This window comes from Erithacus rubecula (assembly GCF_903797595.1).
Source record: "Erithacus rubecula genome assembly, chromosome: 3".
In the NCBI taxonomy this organism is placed as follows: Eukaryota; Metazoa; Chordata; class Aves; order Passeriformes; family Muscicapidae; genus Erithacus; species Erithacus rubecula.
In genome coordinates this window covers 111788838-111808615 of record NC_136689.1, presented here as the reverse complement: position 1 = coordinate 111808615, position 19778 = coordinate 111788838, and the positions used below count along the sequence as shown (strand labels likewise).

Here is a 19778-nt window from a genome sequence, read left to right as displayed (position 1 = left end):
GCCGCCTCCCCCGCGGCCCGGCCCCGGCGCGCAGGGGGTGCCATAGTAACGGGCGGGGGCCGGGCGGCGCCGGGGGCCGGGCGGAGGGCGCTGCTGAGGGCGGGGACGGCGGCGGCATGGCGGGCGCGGGAGCGCCCCCTCTCCGCGGCTCCCGGCGCCCGCAAATGGCTCTTCCCTCGCCGGCCCCTTTGTGTGAGGCACACTCGGAGCGGCGGCGGAGCGCGGTGCGTCCCCTGCCGCCGCCAGCCCAACCCAGCCCGGCCGGGCCGGGCCGAGCCGAGCGGGCAGAGCCGGGCGGCTCGGGGCGGCCATTCCAGCGCCTCGGCGCCCCGCTCCCCCCGGGGTGCGCGGGGGGCCCGGCTGCTGTCGCCACCTCCCCCCCTGTCCCCCCCAACCCCTCGCTGTGGTGGGCGACTAAAATACACCTCCACCAAACCAAAGCAAATAAATAATAATAATATTAATAATAATAATAAAAGAAACTAAAAAAGAAAAAAAAAAAGAAAAAGGAAGGAAAGAAAGAAAGAACAGGGAAAGAACAGAGGGAGCGAGCGAGAGGGAGGGAGGGAGAAGCGAACCAACTCCGAGACTCCCATAAAGAGCGGCACGCACGGAGCGAGCGCCCCGGTGCCGATGCGTGGGGGAAACAATAAGTACTCGAAGTTACCTGCCCTGCCGTAGAAGAAGGAGGGTTCGTGGGTTCTCTCGCAGACATCTGCAGACCGGTGCTTTTTTGGAAGAGATTTTTTTTTTTTCCTCTCCTCTCTCTCTCTTTACAAACCACAAACGGATGTGAGGCAGGGAAGGTGTTTGACTACTGAAGTCAGGCACCTCTTTTTTTTTATTCTTCTCAGTCTTGTGTGTCCCCCCCCTTCCCTCTCTCACACACACACACACGCACACACACACTCTCACACCCCCCTTTTTTGCACCAACATTAACGACCAAAAGAAAAGGAAAGGAGTTTGCTTGATGTTTTAGTGAAATGGACGTAAGATTTTATTCACCACCTCCTCAGCCTGCAGCCGCTCCTGATACGCCTTGTTTGGGACCTTCCCCCTGCCTGGACCCCTACTATTGCAACAAGGTGACTCGTGTTTTGTGTCGTCCGAGGTGTTTTATCTGTGCTGTCGGTGTGTGCTGTTGTCGCGGCGCGTTGCATGAGCGGGCGCTGCGCTCTGGCGAGCCGCGCACCAAGTTGCCCGGCGAGGCGGAGGGAGGGCAGCGGCACTTGCCGGGGTTTGGGGTTTGGGGAGCGCAGTGCCGCCCGCCGCGGAGCGCTGCCGCCGGGACACACACCGGCTCCCCCCCAGGCACCCCAAATTAAACCCCCGGAGTAGTCTGGGGGCGGGCGGCTGGAGCGGGGGGGCTGGGTGGGGGAGGCATTTTCCATAACATCTTTTCGGAGAAACGGCGTGGACGGGGATGTTTGGTGCGGGGGACTTGAATTTCCAGGGCTCCTGTTAATGAGAAAGATCGCGCCCGCCACAAACCGGCAGAAACTCTGCCCGGCAGTTCATGTGTCAGAGAGCCGAAAAGCACGTTTGTGTGTGTGTGTGTGACATATGTGTGTGTACAGACACACACACATACACATCTCTCTATGTGCATAGTAGGTCTGCATAGTGTTGACAAGTCGGTTCAGAACATCGGCTCCAGTCTGTCCCGGCTGTGCAACTGCCTTACCAATTTCTCTGTAACTTGATTAAACCTCTACAGATAGGGTCAGTATCTGAGGACAGCTAAGTTTTAGGTCCCCGAGCCCTAGGGAAGGAGGAATCGCAGAGGATACACGAGTTAGCCCAAATCCTAGGTCCGGTTCTGAGAGTTTGGTGCTGCGATCCCGGAGCACTTTGCATGACTTTTGCTGCCGAGGAAGGGGGCTGGGGTTCCTGCATTGTTACTGCCGCTGTAGCCTGAGCCAGCTGGTGCTTTATGTATGGGCTGCACTTTCTCTGCTGTTACGGAATGGGCTTTGCACGTGAATAAAATGCTGGCCGTAGGAAATGATCGGAAAGTGCGAGTTACCTAGAGCCCTCCTTCGAGCCCAGCCCGGCCAAGGGGAGAGAGCGATGCGTTCAAACCTGCGCGCTCGGGCGCCTGTTAGTGAGCCCGCCGTGGCAGCGCTGGCGGGCTGCGGCGGCAGATGGCTTTTCGCAGCGCAAACCGCGCCGCGCGCAGGCTCCGCGGGCCGGCCGCGGGTGCGGAGGGCGCGGGGGGACCGCGGGGCGCTGCCGCGGAGGGGCAGCCCCGGCCCGGCACTGCCCGGCCCGGCCCGGCTATTGTGGTGACGGTCTCACGTGTCAGAGAGACGTTCCGAGCCGTCCCTTTCATCCCGGGCAGCTGCCTCCCTCGATTCAGAGATAAACAGCAAAATAGAGTGTGCTTGTGCTGAGCCGCGGAGGCTGCGGCGCCCGGGTGAAGCCCTCTCAGTTTTCAGGAAAGGTTTCCCACATGGTCGCATCTACCAATCACAACAGAAAGGACCAAATTCATCCTGGCTGCATTTCACATATACTCAATGGAGTTATAGAATCCAGGGATAAATCTGGCCCTTTGTGGTGGATGCCTCAGGATATTTCAAGAGAGATCCCAGAGGTATGACTGTTAGCGTTGTTTTAAGTGACTATTTTGCAGCATCTGGCAAACGTGCGCTATATTTTGGAAGTTTGTGCCAGGAGTGAACTTGGTTCAGCAGGAAGAGTTCAAATGCGAAGGAGCATTTAATGTGTTCATTAACTTTCTGTTAGTGCTCTGAGTAATCATGAGGCTACTGCTACTTTTCATCTCTGGTTTGCTGTTATTTTCTCTATTGTCAGATTTGTAAATTGTAACAGTGAAATGTTGCCATATGAAAAGCTTGGGCTGATATTAATGCCATAAGAACCAAAGTGTTTGAAGACCTGTTTGGCAGTGAAACTGGACAAACGTTATTAAAGCTATCAATGATTTAAAGCTTCAGAAAGAAGGTAATGACTTGAATACACATTTCACTCATCATTCTTGAGATAGTGGGCCAGATTTAATTTAAAAGTTAAATGCTTTGGAAAATCAGGAATTACTTTAATATATTAAATCATTTTCCAATTAAGTTCCTTAAATAATTTTTGGTGTGTTGCACTCCAAATCGAATAAATTAATTTAGAAAGTCATTTTCAGAATTTCTTTACTAGCTGGTTAAAGCTTCTTTCAAGTCATGCCATGTATGAGGGAGCAAACTGTTCTTTTCAAATGCAAATGAGACACTCATTCTGTAGACAAGTTGCAACTCTTCTATTTCACTTTGCCTGAACTGATAATGTGCTTAAAAGTGCACAGTCATAAGACATATGTTTTATGCTTGGAAAAGACTTACCAGAAATATTTCAATATAAGATATCGAGTACAGAACAAATGTCTTTCTCAGATGTCTTTACCACTGACCATTGATAACATTAAATGGACAGAGTAGATTTGCCCCTTGGAGGCGTATATTTAGTGAAGATTTCATTTTTCACCCCCTTCACTCTCTCCCTTTGCCCAGCATGATTAACATTGCTGTGAAAACTTATCTGACTTGTTCTAAACATGTCGTCATGTTACAGTATTGCTCTGTCACTCATTTTCAGGCAGTGTGTATTTAGGGAGTTTGAAGGGCGGGAGGCCTGCAGAAATTTTCTGTTCAGTATGTTTAGTTGAGTGTTTGCTTTTCAACTCTCCCAGGAAAAGACATGATGGCTGGAGTGTGATGGGTCCTTGTTCTGGGTTAGAATAGTGGTCCTCATTAGGTGTTTACCTGCAAAACTCATTCAGAACTCATTCAAGATCCTCTGGGATCTTGTTTCTTGTAAAGTTAGTTAAAACTTGCTTTTGGCACTTAGTAGTGGATTTGGCCCCATTTTTCATACCTAGGTTTGGTGGTGTTTTTCCTTTTACAAATTTGCCAGACTTTGATTCTTTACGTCTGAAGTCTGCCTGAGCTGCTTGTAATTTAGAATGTATTCCACGAATACTTAAGCTTTTAAGTTTTCTAATTGTTCTGTTAGCATTAGTTTTTTTCCCTGATCAGATGGTTGTTTGTAGCATACGAGTTCCCAGGCACATGCATGGGAGGTATTGACTGTGCATTTTTCTGTAGCCAAAGGAAAATAATGTAGATTCAAACAATCGCCTCTTATCTTACAATTTTCAGTTGGCAGGCTTTGTTTCAGAAGACTGCTTAGATCTTTATTTTATAAACCTAAAATAGCATTCTAAGCATCTTAGCCTAATATTTCTCTATCTGCTGTGAAAGCTCATTATACTCTGCATATATTGTTATGCAGGCTTTTCCTTGTTTCTCTTGCATTACCCATGGAGAGAGAAAAGTGAAGGAACAATGCAAACAATGTTGGTTATGACAACTGTGAGAGGTATCTCTTATACAAACAGACAGAATGGACGGTATGCTTTGGTATATAGGTCAGCCTTTGAAATAACATTGTGGAGCTCTTATGCTGGACAGATTTAGAGTTGGGGTTGTACTGTTCGCTTCTTGAAACTTGAAGCATAATTGCAGGCTAATGCGAGTAGTCTGTTCAGCTGAAGTTTATTTTAGGAAATGCCACGTTTTTTAATTGAGTTGAATGATATAAAATAAATAACTTTGATAATCCAAGTGTCTTAATTAGACAGAATATGGCCAAGTGATTTCAAGCTGCTGGAAGAAGTCAAATTATAAGTTTAAATGTTCATGTAGAGAGAAGTAAATAACAGCCTCATGGCTTTCCCTGTTGAATTGTCACCTCCAAAGACCATTTCAATCAGTACTGTAGGAAGGATAGGTATATTTTAATTTTCATACTTGCAACTTTACAGTGTTTTCAGATATCTGCTCACATAAAGTGCAGTTATATAATTGTAGTTTGACACAATGACAGGGATGCTGACCTCTGCCATCAGTAGGCAGAAAATAATGGTCTTTACTGCTCCCAATGGTTAGCCTAGCAGAATTATGCACTGGATTCTTCTGTGATTTGCTACCTTGTTCAAAAATACAGGAGCCTACAACTCATCTTTCTTGTATTCACTGGTAGTTGTCGGTGCAGTGGAAAAATACAGCCAGACAGCAGAGGTAAAATGATAGACTGTAGTTGTTTTTAAAAAGAGGAATAAAGAGGAGAAAGGAGGGAGAGGGAAGCAAAACCTTTCAAAATGAAAATGACAAAGTGACATTGGGTAGAAGTGGGTAAGGAAATATAATGCAATGCTTTGTAAGCAGGTAACAATCCCTTGTAATCAGAATTCCATGGAGCAAAAGTACATATTATTTTTAGTCAGTGTTTGGAGTAATTTATTGTGTAAACTTAACCCTACCAGAGAGGCTACTCTAAATAAAATGTTCCATGGCTGTTTGCAAAGTGTACATTATTTCCAGGAGGTTGCTTCCATCCAGTCTCTATCTCAAACTTAGAATTGTGTCAAGCAGGCTGAAGGACACCTCTAAAGCTGAAACACTGTGTTACTGTTTTGATAGCGTTTTAGATGATGCTCATATTGTTTATCCTGAACATATTTTTTCTCCCTTTAAAAATACCTTGTTCTCTACGCCTTAGAACCATACTTAAAATTTGTTACTGTTTCGTAAAGGAAAGATTAAACAGTTGCATTAGGGCTGACTGTTGATTTTCAAGTGTTAAGTCTCTTGGTTCAAACATACCACATATGAAGAAAGGAAATGGTCTTTTCTTTCATACCTTAGTATATAGTCTCAGAGTTGTGGGCAAGTCTCAAGTGTGCCTCCTTAAATTCCAGTGTTTCAGAGAAGAAGTGGTCCCAATTTTAGTGGAACACAGAAAATGATTTATGTATGTGCTTTTGAGAAATCTTTCTCAAAAATGTCTATAAACCAAAGCATTTGCAGTAATTTATTTTTTGCTTTCTGCCAAACATCAGTACCTTGAGAGGAATTATGTTTTATTCTCATGCCAGAACAATGCGCTTCATCTCTAGAGCATTACCCCTCAATCAGCCTAACATGAGGTCTTATGAAAAAAAAAGTGAAACCAGTAAATTATTAAGAATGCTGAATTAACGAAACACTACAGAACATGCAGTACCTTTGGTGTTTACATTAAACCAAAGAGCAGCTGGAGCTGATTTTGAGAAGCTGATGCTGTAGAAGACCGGGCAGTTCCAGGTTCTGTTGAGTTCAGGATGTGTTGAGGATGATCACACTTTGCCGTGAAGAACTGAGCACCCTCTGGCCCTCAGATTCCCACATTAGCAGAACTTTCATTTTTTGCTAAAATTGTACTGAAGCATTTGAAAAGTGGACTATGTGTAAAACACAATTTATATTTACGCAGAGAATTGTCCTAATCATGGTAGGATTTAGGTTAAAATTCTTGGATATTTAAATCCTGTACTGATGATAGTTATAACAAATCTTAGATGTCGGAAGTAAAAAGCTTCCTTTGACTGCACTCTCAGCACAGCTCAAGAGTGACCTGAAAGCAGCACTTCGAGTGCTGAGAGGGTAGTCCCCTGGATCAGTGCAGACCTTGGCTTCTGGAACTGACAGCAGAGGCAATTAGTGGCAGCTTTGTTTATCTTTTTGAAGAGGACACATGCTCTTTGAATGTCTAGCATGGACTGCATACAATAAAATAGTTATTTTAAATACAGCCTAAATTTAAATGTTCTGGTGTTGCAGTTGGACTGTGTGGATGTTGTAGATCCCTTCCAACTGAAATAGTCTATTCTGCTGTTTTAGCAATGCAACTACGTAGCAATTTTCTGCCCAAAGAATGATTTCTCATTAAAAATGTTGAGTTATAAACTGCTTCAAAACATGGTTTATAGCAGATTCGCCAAATGACTCTTAATTATAGCAATGCTTCCAAAATACTTTCAGGCATGGAATTCACATCAGTCCAAATGAGATTTTCTTGATCATAATGTTTTTCCCTACAGTGTTCAGTTGGAAAATGGCAGCGTTGCGTTATTCCATGGTTAGGCACAGATTATGGAGCCTTAGCAGCAACAACAAACTCTGTCCCTCCACAGCGGCGAGTGCACATAAGGAACTCTTGTCCCCCCTTCTAATGGAGTATCTGCCATTTATGTTCATTGGCAGCAATCAGTTTTCAGTTAGTAAGCCATCAAATAAAACGTTTAGCTCTTTAGAGCTTCAAACTTAAAATTGTTTTTCAGCAGGCATCTTGGTGCAACCCACATTTGTAATGTCTGTGGTTTTGTTTTGCTTCTTATGTTTGCAGCAAGTAATTTATTTTTAGCATTTGAATTTCATATGGCTCTAATAATATTTATATCTTATCTTTCAATTGCACATATGCTAACACTGTTCCTGACTTGTTCATTTAGTATTTCTCAGTGGGCTGCTATTTGATTTGCTATAGACCCTTGTTGAATGGTTTCCTCCCAAGGAGCACACTGCTTTTTAAGTTGCAAAACATACTTGAATTACATGAGCATCTGACAAATCCAGGTTAGTGGAAATGTCAGAATGTTTTAGCATTCACATTCTTGACTGTTAAACCACTCTCTACCAATCAAAAGTGGCACGAGTGGCTTTTTTCAAAGGTACTGCTGGCTAAGCATGGAAATTGAGCTGCTGTGGTAGTACTTTTGTCTCCTGCTATTGTTGTTGATGATTATATGGTCTTAAAGGTTAAATAGAAGTTACTGTAGCTGGTATGTATTTTTTTTATATTAATAAAATCTGCAGTAAACTCCAGTTCTTATTCTACATGCAGGAATTCAGAACTCTGAAATCAGGCAGTGATAACCTGTACTTCGGCAAATGGGTCAGTGAAGGAAGTACGAAGTCTGCAATGTGAAGTAAAAGATTTATCTAGACGGTTCCTGCTAGAAGAGAAATTATGTAAATATGTAAATTTCTGTTGTATCTATGCAACTCTGTATGTATATGCACACATGTAGATTTCTGCTTCATTACATATATTGCCAACTTTGAAAGAAGTGGACTTATTCTGAGAATGCATAATTTCTATCCTGTACTATAAGTAATTGGCTTTGAAGTCTTATTCTGGTCACAGTTGCCAAAAGTGGGTAGGTTTGTGTTCATGAATAAGAGAAAACATTTGTTTCTCATATGATCATTGTGTTTGCATCAACCTGAAATTATAGTAAATAGTAAAAGGAAAAATAGTGGTGAAAAGGGATTATAACCTTTCAAAAACATATAATTGATCATTTGGCAGACAAAGTTGTGAACATTAGTCATAGAAACCTGCAGATAGTAAAGGCTTAATATCAAAGGTAATGATTTATTTTATGCTAATGACTTTCTGCTAGGGCATAAAAGACTGCTCATAATGGACTCTCAGTGCTATGTTCAGTTGCAAAGGCTAATGGGCTAATCTTACCCAAAACTAAGCTTTTTGAAGAAAATCATGGTGTTATTTTTTCAAGTTAGCTCTTGAAAATGTATTGTCAACTGATTCTTTAAGAACTGCTTGTAATCTACAGGAAAATATAAGGCAAGTTCTTTTTTTCTTCACCAGCAGTTTTCTTAATTGTGTTGGACATGTCTATGTTTTTTTATGGTTCTGAAAAATAATATTCAAGATGTGGAAGTCATTCAGTCACTGAAGTGTTTTTATCATAGGGCAGTAGGTTTTTGTGAGGCACAGTTGTTTTTACAGGTTGAACAAAGCAAAAGAAGAATTATTTTTTTAGTGGCGTAGCCACTTATTAGCTAAATGGCAGTAAAACTCTTAGTTTTGCATTGAGAAGTTTTTAAAATCATGTTTACAATTAGTTATAACCAACATTATATTTCAATAAGAGATAATTTGCCTACTAAAGTTCACATAATGTGCTAATCATGTGTAGTGGTTAATAAAGGCCTCCTATCTCACTCCCCTGATGGCTATAAAAGGCTATTATGTTCATGGCAGCAGTTCAGGTACAGCTGCTGTGTGTTAATAATGCATCATTGTCCCACTAATAAACACAGCAAAGGTCAGCAACCCTGAGCACCTAAAACACCCATTCTCTTTCCAAAATATTTATTAACACCTTAATGGTGTATCTATTCATTTTGGTTAGGATTATATCAGTTAATGACCCTCATGGAATACTGTGTGTTCACAGTTTTTAGCAATCTTCATGCTGTTGTAGGCTGCTGCACTCATCTTTCCTCCTAAACAGTTTTCGTCACAACTATGTGTTGTTTTTTGAAGACTAGCACTTCATGGTCACTTTATGATTAACTTCCTTGGTTACTTAGTTTGGCAGTTTTCATTTCTTTCCTCAGCTAATTTAAGATTCTGTATAGAGTATGAATTTTCATGGTTTAGTTTGTAGAAATTCTGTGTGCTAAAAAGCTGTGTGACTGTATAGCAGGCATTGACACATACATGCACAGAGACATGCATGTATGCATGTGTGTACGTGAGCACTACTTCCCCTAGATTCCACACACAATTTTACATTAGTTACTTATGTTTTCCTTTTTAACATAGATTGCTGTATTCATGAAGGTTTTCTAAAATGCATTTTCTGCAGACAAAGAACATATTCACATGGGATTTCCATTTTGCCAGGGAAACATGCAAATCAATAGGCCAGCACTTATCTACATTAAAATTAGGTACACTGTAATTTATGGGTGTAGTGATATTGTATTTGTCTTGCATAGCCACAGATATTCTTTAAGGTAGCCTGATTCCGTGTCTGTAGAGAAAAGCAAAAGTGTTAATTGAACAAAATCTCATTTTCTCATCTTGTAGTATTATCTTTTGTTTTCTGTTACTCATTTTGAAAACCTGATTTTTTTTTTCTTGTGCTGTGTGATTTACGAACAAATGTTTAGAGGGCAGAAAAACACTACTACATTTCTATCAAGAGAAATGAAAAAGCTTAACTAGCTGAAGGGTTTCTTTTTGGTATAGCACATAGCTTCAATGACACATTTGTCATGCTTTAAATATATAATACATACAATAAAATATGTACAGGCACAGTTGTGATATATGTAGTGTCTGGCTCCATTGCTATTGTTTGTAGTCTCTACGGTTGTCATACATTGTTCTTTGCACATCATACCCTTACAGCAGAATTTGACACAATTTCTAGCTTTCAGTCCTGCACCATTTTCATTGCACAATATACATGAGTTTGACAGGGTGTGTTGAGGACAACTCTGGCAAGCAATTGATATTTTGAAGTGGCAAGCGTTTCAGCAGCTGCCTGCTTGTGAAAAAGGAATGATAAGGTATACTGTATTGTTAGTTTCAGGCAAAGCATTAAGGTTTAAGCTCTGTAAAAATGTACACATTATTCGTCAGTGGTGAAGCAAGCCTTTTATGTTTTTTAGAGCTTAGCTCTCTGGCTGATGTGAACTAGAATGACATTGGTTTAATGGTCAGTAAATGAATAGGAGTACTTTGAATTTGAACCACTGCCAATTTTGCACCGACAAAGAGACTGACAAAAGAAAAGATTTTATGTGAAAGCAAAGCACAAGCAATGTTTGGGGAGGTGGGGAGAGGGGCAGAGGAGCCCAACAGAAATATTCTCCAACACAGCCTTGTAATGATTCTAAAATTGTTAAAACACATCCATTTTGCATGGCTCATCGGCTACGAACCTAAGCTGTTTCATCTAATGTTCTTTAAAACCTGTTGTATACACATAGTCTTTTAGAATATATTCATATGGAATTTACAGTGTGTTTTTCTAAATACCACACTGTGCCCTGAAGGCCTGTTGGCAGAACATCAGAGTTGTCCACTGCTGGAGTTCCCAAGTCTCTCTCTATCTGGTAGTGGGAAATTGTAGTTTAATCAGTTATGGCACTTTCAGTGTGTAACATTCATTAGTAAGGCAATTTGTCATGACTGTTAATAGTCAGGATGCATCTGCTCTCTCTTCAGTTATGGAGTGTGATAAGCAAGAGGGCAAATATTTCAATATTTAATAATATTAGCATGTTTGAAAACTGTAATTCAACATTAGTGCTCAAAACACAAACATCAGATTATTAACAATCTATGTATTTTTTACTGGTTTTACCTTTACAGATAAAGTCCCCTAATGCTCTTATGAGCTGTGTGTTATGTGACTGTGTTTCTATGTATTAGAAAGTAAATGTTAGAGCATCCTCAGTGTTTATCAAAGACTTTCCATCTGTTTTCCTCTGTAAATTTAAAGGTAGGACATTTTCATGGAGTTGAACATGCCTATAATTATTTTCCAGCGTATCAGTGATAAATTGTTCACAGTATCATTTTTGGCAGTAGCAGACCTTTTTCAGTGTTAGTTTTGTGTCTGGGCAGCTTATAATGTCATGTTATAAAAGATATTCGATGCCTACCAAATAGACAACATGCAATTAGAATAATGTTCTCTTCTCACTAAAAAACAGCTTGTAATCATTGTTCATTGTTCTAAATATGAAAGGATAAATTGTTTCCTAGAGCCAAGAAAGGTTAGAGAGGGTTTTTTTTTTCACATATATCTGATAACCCTCATGTATTACATAATATGATAGCTTCACACACAATAGCTTTGTGACACATTTTAATTTTTAATGAAAAGCCCCCAAAATTTTAACATAATTATTTCTTTAGAAACTGAGCCCAATCTTGGTAAAATCCCTTCTTGCTAGTAACAAAAGCTGTTACTGTTTAAGTTCCTGTTCAGCAGTTAGTTGGTACGCTTCACTGGATGTTGTCAAAAAGGCTTTTCTCTTGATTGACAACCCCGTAGGAATGTGAATGGAGATTTTAATTGCATATCATGTGTGCATATCAGAGTGAGTGGATTCACTGACTTTGCTTACTTTGTATCTCTACAGGTCAGCCATGCCAAAACACTTTTTTTTTTTTTTGTAATAAGCAATTGATATATTTTCCAATGAGAGAGAAAAAGGGCATACAAGTGAAGAAGGGACTGTAAAGCAAAAGATTCCTGTGAATTTTGGAAGAAAAAAAATTTTAACGCATTTGAGAGGTGTTTTGATGATGTAAATTCATATCAAGTCTATATTGACCAAAGACTGCTAGAATAGAAGTGTGTTTATAGTGTGTTTATCTTTCTTTCTTTCTTTCTTTCTTTCTTTCTTTCTTTCTTTCTTTCTTTCTTTCTTTCTTTCTTTCTTTCTTTCTTTCTTTCTTTCTTTCTTCTTTCTTTCTTTCTTTCTTTCTTTCTTTCTTTCTTTCTTTCTTTCTTTCTTTCTTCTTTCTTTCTTTCTTTCTTTCTTTCTTTCTTTCTTTCTTTCTTTCTTTCTTTCTTTCTTTCTTTTCTTTCTTTCTTTCTTTCTTTCTTTCTTTCTTTCTTTCTTTCTTTCTTTCTTTCTTTCTTTCTTTCTTTCTTTCTTTCTTTCTTTCTTTCTTTCTTTCTTTCTTTTCAAGAGTAGTTTGAATATAATCAGTTTAAAAAAAAAAGTAAAGTGAGTGGAAAAATTTACTGAGGCAGGCTGCCCTTGAGTCTTGTCTCCTTATAGAGACAAGGGGGAACGATGGGAGTTTCTTCCTTTATATTGAGAACTAGTGGAGCTTCTTGTTCTTACTGGATTTGCTGCACAGTTTTTTGGCAACACTGTTAATTTAGGGGGAGATTAATCTTGATAAGGACCTCAGTTTTAAGTCTGATACTAAAACAAAGTTTTGATCTCAAAAAACTACTCCTTTGCTGTAGTGCAACTTAAATATTTCTTTCTTTAAGAACATTAAATGATACATCACTACAAAATAACTCTGCTGAACAGACCTCATTATTTTCCATAACCAAGAATATGAAAGTAACAAAGCCAAATATTCGTCTTTTATGAATAATAATTGTATGTTGATACCTTAAATTAGATTCCAGGTTTCATTTTGCATCAGAAACCATAGCATTGACTGTATTCTTTTTAAAGCTCATAAAGCATCAGCAACTGAAAGCACAGCTACACAACAGTTGTGAGGAACTTTTAGCTGAGTTAGTGTTTTGTTCCACTACACGGGCATTAAATTCTAAAGGAGGATGACAGTTGCATTTTTCTGTGAAGACCCCTGGGAAGGAATTTTTACTTAGTCACAAAGTTTGGTTCCTGTTTTCTCCTGGTTTGTTTTGAATGAAAAGCAAATTGACTGACTTTTGCTCTCTCACCCTTTGTGTAAGGCCAATTCTGACTTTCAGGGTATATTTGTGTAAAAAGTTTAGGAAGAAACGTTGCTCACCACTTGTCAAAGGCACATCAAATGGTCTAACAACATGCTGGTGCCTTTATGGAGCCTGTTTACTCCTGTTCTGGATTAAAGTATATCTCACCCAACTCCATCTTGAACATCAGTAAACCCTCAAGAGTGCTTAAGGGAAGTAAATGCCCTAAGAAGAAAACCAACAAGATGTACTTTATTTCTAATGAAGCCAATCACTTCTGACTTAATATATGATGTTGATGTATGGTTGGATCTACTAGAATCTGACACTGTTACGGGTTGTCAAGATTTATGAGTAAAAAACAGAGCATCAGGTCCAGAAGACTTGAGGGGAAATTCCAGATTTTGAAACTTTAAACCTGTATGAAATGAAAAGTTTAAATTTTTTTATCAGTGTTGAGGAAAGAATATACTTATATTGTGCAACATTAAATACCAGGGCCATTTTTGTAAATCACCATTGTAGCTCTTGAAATAAAGTTGAAAACATTTAAACACTGATGTCATGAGGACTTCATTTTTTCAGGACTTTTTTAGGTTACACAGTCAGACACTTTAATGCATGGAATGACAGATTTAAGGATGTCTTGGTGTTGCTCTTTAGTATGTTATCATTGGCAGGAATTTGAGTGAAACAGAGGATGTGGAAAGAGAGATCACACCATTGCAACTTTATCATTAATGCAGTTGCAAATTGCACCAGAGTAAAACTTTCAGGCAGCCTCAAATTTGCATTTTTTACATTTTGGTCACATGACTCTCTAACCCAAATAATATTGTTTAAAATTATTTTTTGTGTGTATTTTGCTGATTCATTTGATCATATCCATGTCATTCATTGCTATTGTCTCTTAGGAATGTCTGAGTCTCTGTAGCATTGCCACACAGATTCTTCTGCTGCAGAGTCTTTTTTAGTAGCAGGGAGACTTTGTCTTGATGAGTGAAGTGAGGACCAGGTATTGGTGTGGCTAAGAAGATCTTGGGCTCTCTCTTACCACTCCTTTCTTTCTGATACTTGGGTGCATGCTGCCATGATGCATGCACTACATTCTATGGATTTTGGATTGAACATGAGAATACCTGTGTTATTATTTTGTCACTTTGCCCCCATTTTGGGCTGAGCAACTCAAGCATAGGTTAAGGCCTTAGTATTTTCTAAACTTTATCTCTGAACAAAAGGCACTTCTCTATCTCAATATCTCTGCTTCTGAATTCAAAAGATGTCCTGCAGATAATGGACCTGATTGATTTTCCTTAAGGCTAAAAATACTCAAACTCTAAACACACATATTGTGACCAAAATTACAGTCACATATGCTATAGTTAAACCTACAACTGTAAATAAGGGAAAGCCTATTGTGCATTTATTTATTATAATATATTTAGTTACTGTGCTTATAGAAATAATTTAAGAGTATGTGTTAAATATATGCTTATACTAAACTTTGTAAATTTGTATAAATTATTTCAGTTCTAGTTAAAATAGGGGATTTAGTTTATAAATCCTTAGGGGTTGTCCTATAATATTTTTCTTTGGAGCTAGAGAGAAGTCCATGTATAATAATGAAAACTCAAAGAAAAAATATTTTTGAGCAGGAAAAATATGTTACTCTTTTAAGAATGTTTTCTCAGACAGAGGACTTTCTCAAACAGAACACTACAGTGGAAATACCAAAGTAGCATTCTTAAACTTGGCTATGGTTCTATTAACTCTTTGCAGAAATTCAAAATTTTAATGTTAATATTTACTGCAGAGTAAAATAGTTCTGAATTTAGAAGGAATTTAGAAGATTTTGGTTGGAGCAGAGGACTGTAGACTTTCTAGGAACAAGTTTATTACAACAGAGGCAACCCTCAATCTGCTGCTTCCTAGATGGTGGCCTGGGATTCTAGTAATGCTGGAAGCTCTTTGTAAGAGGTGTAAGCATATTCTGAAGCAATAGGGCACACTGATTTACCAGACCTGGAAGTTAATTTTCTACCATTCAGTCATTAGACTCTTTCCTTATTATTACTGCTGAGCTTGTAATGGACATGTACAAATCTTAGTACTTTAAGAAAAAGAAATCACAGAATCAATATTCAACAGAATATTCTGAATTGGAGAATATGGTAATGTTCAGGTCCTACTATCCTGGGTAAGGATGAAATGTTTTGAGGAAACATGAGCTTTTCACACACATTGGTAGCTGAGTGTTCAATCAAGTGTGGGAGAGGAAAGCAGGAAAGGGGAGCGCTGAGTGTTTAAGGAACTCATCTATGCTAAAGAGCTGGTCAGTAGTCCTTCGTGCTGGTTTAAGAATGTGTTTGTATTTTACCCTCACTGAACACCAGTTTCTGTTCTGCCAGGACACTCCTTTCTCCCTTTATGTTTTGAGTATTCACCCTACACAGGTGCTGAACTTTGAAAAGACAGATGAATTGAGACCTTAGCATATCTGTCACTTAGAGATTTAGGAATTTATACTAGAACAGAAGAAAATATGAAGAAATTATGTAGAAAGAAGATTTTCTGACTGGTCTTGGTTAAAGCTGAATACTATTTCCACCAGTATGGACACCTAAACTATCTCCAGGGAAAAGCTGAAAACTTTTAGATGAGAAAGGGCATCACCAGAGGGTCCTGAAGTGCTTGTACTGACAGTGGAGAAAGGGGTGTGTGGAGTGTGGGGTGTGGCCCAGACAGACTAATTTTTATCCTGAGTTCTTTGGGCTGAATCAAAAATCTCTGGTTCACAGACCTGATGTGACAATCTGTCTGCTTTAAGGAAAACAGCCAAATTCAGATTTAAATGACAGCAGACCTATTAGGATCAGATCAACAGAAATAATGCTGGATGAGGTTAAAAGTTATGTGAATCTGAGTTTGCAGAAGTCTTTGTGGTACAGATATTACTTTTTCTGTAAAATTGCATGACTCTAGGCAATGTTGGCTGGCCCATGGGACAAACTCCCCATGCTGCAGGGGTTTCTCTGGGAGGTGCTTTCTGTCTTAGTCCATGAAACTTCATATTAGCTATTCCATTGCTGCATTCATCTGCTACTTTCCTCACTTGTGTTCTCTAGAAAGCCCTGACCTCCTGCAACAGAGACTAATTTACCATTTCCTACCAAGAACTTTCTTTTAAGAAGGTGGAATGCAAAAGTATCAGGAAATAATTTTTTTTACCATTATATAGATGAGATCTTATAAGCGAAATGGAGAAAAGTGGTAGAACCAAAGTGGTGAAAGAGCAGAAAGAGCAGTCTCTGAAATGCTATGAAGCTATGACTGTGAGATGCTATGTCACCTCCTGCCCCATTCCCTGCCCCCCTTCCTCCTCCATCTCTGAAAAAAATCACTCTTCTCCACATCGCAGTTTGTTATCTTGTAACTTGGATGAGAACCTTGTTCTTCCTCAACAGCAGATCTTATTTCAGTCCTTATCTGGTGGTTCAATAACTTATGCCTCTAGCCCTTAAAAAAAAAAAATCTGATGAGTTTGAAATACAAGTGCAGACCACTCAGATATGTGAATTCTTTTTCCTTCAGGGCCACTCCACTGTACTCTATAAAGATAATTTTACTATTTGGGTTCTTCTAGGAGTTGACTGTTTAGCTGAGAAGCTGGAAAAAAATTCTGCTACACAGAAATAGTTAAAAAGAATTAGCTTAAGATTATTAACACAAATGCTGAATTAATGAAAGGACTTTTTAAAACCATAAATACAGGGAATAGAAAGGTAAGAATTAAAGTAAGAGCTGGAATTCCATATTTAGTTTGAAATTTCTGGTGATTGCAACATATTTTGTATATAGGATTATTACTTTTTTGGCAAGTCTTGCTATATCAAAACACTTTTGGGTGGGCTAAGGATAAAGTTTCATTTTAACTCAGAATTTCCTTTCTTTGTGTTTTAGACTTTAGATTACAATAACATTTCATGAGCATCAATTTTTCAGTTCCTTTGCAGAAGATACTATTTTTACACAGAAGTAGTTCTAAGTCTTTTGCATTATATTTTAAAAGGTGAACTTCATTATAATTTGTCCTGACAAAGATTTGTATCATGTAGGATACAGAACTGTGGCACGATATTTGTGAAAGAATTAAACAAAGCTTGTATTTTCTTACCATCTTTTCCCCATTATCCTAGGAAGTAATGCCACCACGTGCAAAACTTTACCCTCTTGGTGCTTTATTATGTGGGCTGAAATACACTCGTGAACATCTCTTTATATTTTGTGTGCACTACTTGTATAGGGCTGCCAGCATCTGTCACCAGTCCTGCCTTAATACAGTTTCCCATTCTTAGCATCTTGTGTTCAGACTCAGGGCAGCACAAGCACAAGCTACTGTATATTTAATGTTGAATTTTTAGCCTTTTTAATGATTTTGTTACTGAACAGAATTGGGCTTTATTTTTTGCAGATAACACTGTATTTGAAAAAGTCCCTATTATTTCCTCCCTTGAAGTGTTTATAATACATTGTGTACTTCTCTATGTATCCAAGTCTCCAGATTAGTTCTCTGTGTATCTGAGTTTCCAAATTAGTTTGCATCACCTCTGTTATAAAACTCCTTTTCTTCCACCACTACTCTGAAATTGCCTTTCATACTCAGTGTAACCTATGAATTGGTCCTGCAAGTGACTCATTCCAAGGTTGTTATTCTTCCCTTATAACTGTATTTAATAGAAAATACTGTGCTCTATGTTATGTCCATCTTGTTCAGATGGAACACTGTCTGCTGAGATGGAAAAGCAGAATGCAATATCAAAATACATTTAAATGTAATAGCATCTCTGGAAAATTTCTTTTTATGGTACAGAAATAACAGTTCTTCTGCCATTATCATTGCTTTGGCTTTTAGAGCCTTGTGGTACCAGAGTATTTCAATGACTGGCTTGGCCTTGCAGCTTTTACCCTAGGAAAAGTGCCACTGATGTCCAGAGGAGTTTTGCATTCTTCAAGGATTGTGATTTGGCCTCTGGTGAGCTATATAGCCCTGTCTTAGGAACTCTTTTTCCTTACATAAAACATTACATAAAATTTAGTGGTTTATCTATCCTGCACATTTCTTCTATTAACAAAATGATACACCTGGGGTTAATTTTCAATATTATTGCATTATATACTTACTGACCCTAAAGAAATCTTACTGAGAACATTAAATTCATATTCTACTGAGTGTTGTTTTTTTTATAAGTCCGTTAACACAGTATTAGCTATCATGCTTACAACATCACATTTTATCTGGACCTCCTGCAGTTTCAAAACTGTGACTGAAGTCAATTTGAGCTACTCTCCTCAAAAAATAATCAGTTAGTTTTATTTTCTCTGTGTAGTGGGTCAATCCAAAGGGAATTTCATTAGTTAAGACAGAGGCCAACACAAGATGTGAATCTGGGGTAAGAAACAAATGCACAAACCCACGAGCCCACTGTCTCTCTGCAATAGTCCCTGTATAATTCCCTCCAGGTCCTTTTCCTGGTAAGCAGGATAAAGTGTTGGTAGCTGTAAGGGAACTTACACTTAACTTCAGTAGCTGAGGGAAACTCATGCCAGAAGACTTGTTTTTGTTGTAAAGTAATTTCATCTCTTTCCATCCACGTGTTCTCACTGGATCTTTTGGAAACATGTGACTCACACGAAGCTGTGATGCTCTCACAGTGTGATTCGGGCTGCTGCCTGCCTGGGACGTTTCGAAGACCAACTGTTACTACTTGTAAAAAATTCCTTTTAATGTTTCCTTTAAATCCCCATTTCAAATTCAAAATTCCTGCATAAATAGGTGCATGTAATTAAAGAATCAGTGCATTTTCCTGATACAGGGAGATTGTTCACTGTTCCTTTGATCCCTTTCTTGACCTTGTTCTGTATTACAGTTTTGTTGCTGTGATCTACAGCAGACTGTGAGTGTGGCTGAGTGCTGTGGATCTGGGTAATGTGGATTTATGCTACTCTGCCTGTTGTGGAGTAGCATTCCATGCAGATACTTCCATGCCCACACAGGATGCCTGGGAAAGATACTCTGCTTTGAAAGCAGATGGGTGTTACAGCTTTCTAGACTTTCATACTAAGTCATTGTCTTAACTGTTGAGCTGGACTGGTTTATCATGTGGCTGCAGGACAAGTACAAAGCAAAGAGAGGCCAGAATTCACATTTAGTTACAATTTTAAATGGATTTTAGCCAGTCCTGAAACTGCACCCTGAAGTTACATGGGGATTTTTCAAAACAGAGGATATACTTCAAATTCCTGTGGGTGCTAATGTGTTTGTGTGTGCAAATCCCGAGTATATGTGTGTGTACGTTGGGCATATTTTAGAAATAGCCTATATGTGCACTATTAATGCAGATAGATCAAGAATGAAACGTCCTAAAATTCACCAGTGGATGTGATTCCAGTGACAAGCAGTTCTACTTAAAAAGTGATATAGAATATGGTTCAGTGTTGGCAGGCTTGGCTAACTGGAGTGTATAGCAACCATTCTAGTTTGCAGTAGTTCTAAGTCTGGCTTTAAAACTGTTTCAGGAATCATTTTGAAGCAGAAATCTGAGAATATGAGATACACAGAAGGAAATGTTTCTGTCTGTCATGAAAAATCTGTATCTAGCTAGAGGCTGCAATGATTGTGAAGA

General features: G+C 39.1%; 1 protein-coding gene across 5 annotated transcripts in view; it reads left to right on the top strand.

Moving 5' to 3' along the window:
* The first annotated feature begins 521 nt into the window (after positions 1–521).
* TOX (thymocyte selection associated high mobility group box) overlaps positions 522–19778 on the top strand; it is a 213047-nt gene continuing 193790 nt past the window's right edge. Inside the window, exons 1-2 of one of the 5 annotated variants that reach the window (XM_079302705.1) lie at positions 2581–2598; positions 2820–2969. Coding sequence is in view for 3 of the 5 variants with exons in the window: in XM_079302707.1 (XP_079158833.1) it covers positions 2455–2598 (144 nt within the window). In the remaining 2 variants the exon portion in view is untranslated. Of the gene's footprint in view, positions 1088–2408; positions 2599–2731; positions 2970–19778 lie in introns of those variants that run through there. The other 4 variants (XM_079302704.1, XM_079302707.1, XM_079302703.1 and 1 more) reach the window with 4 other exon arrangements.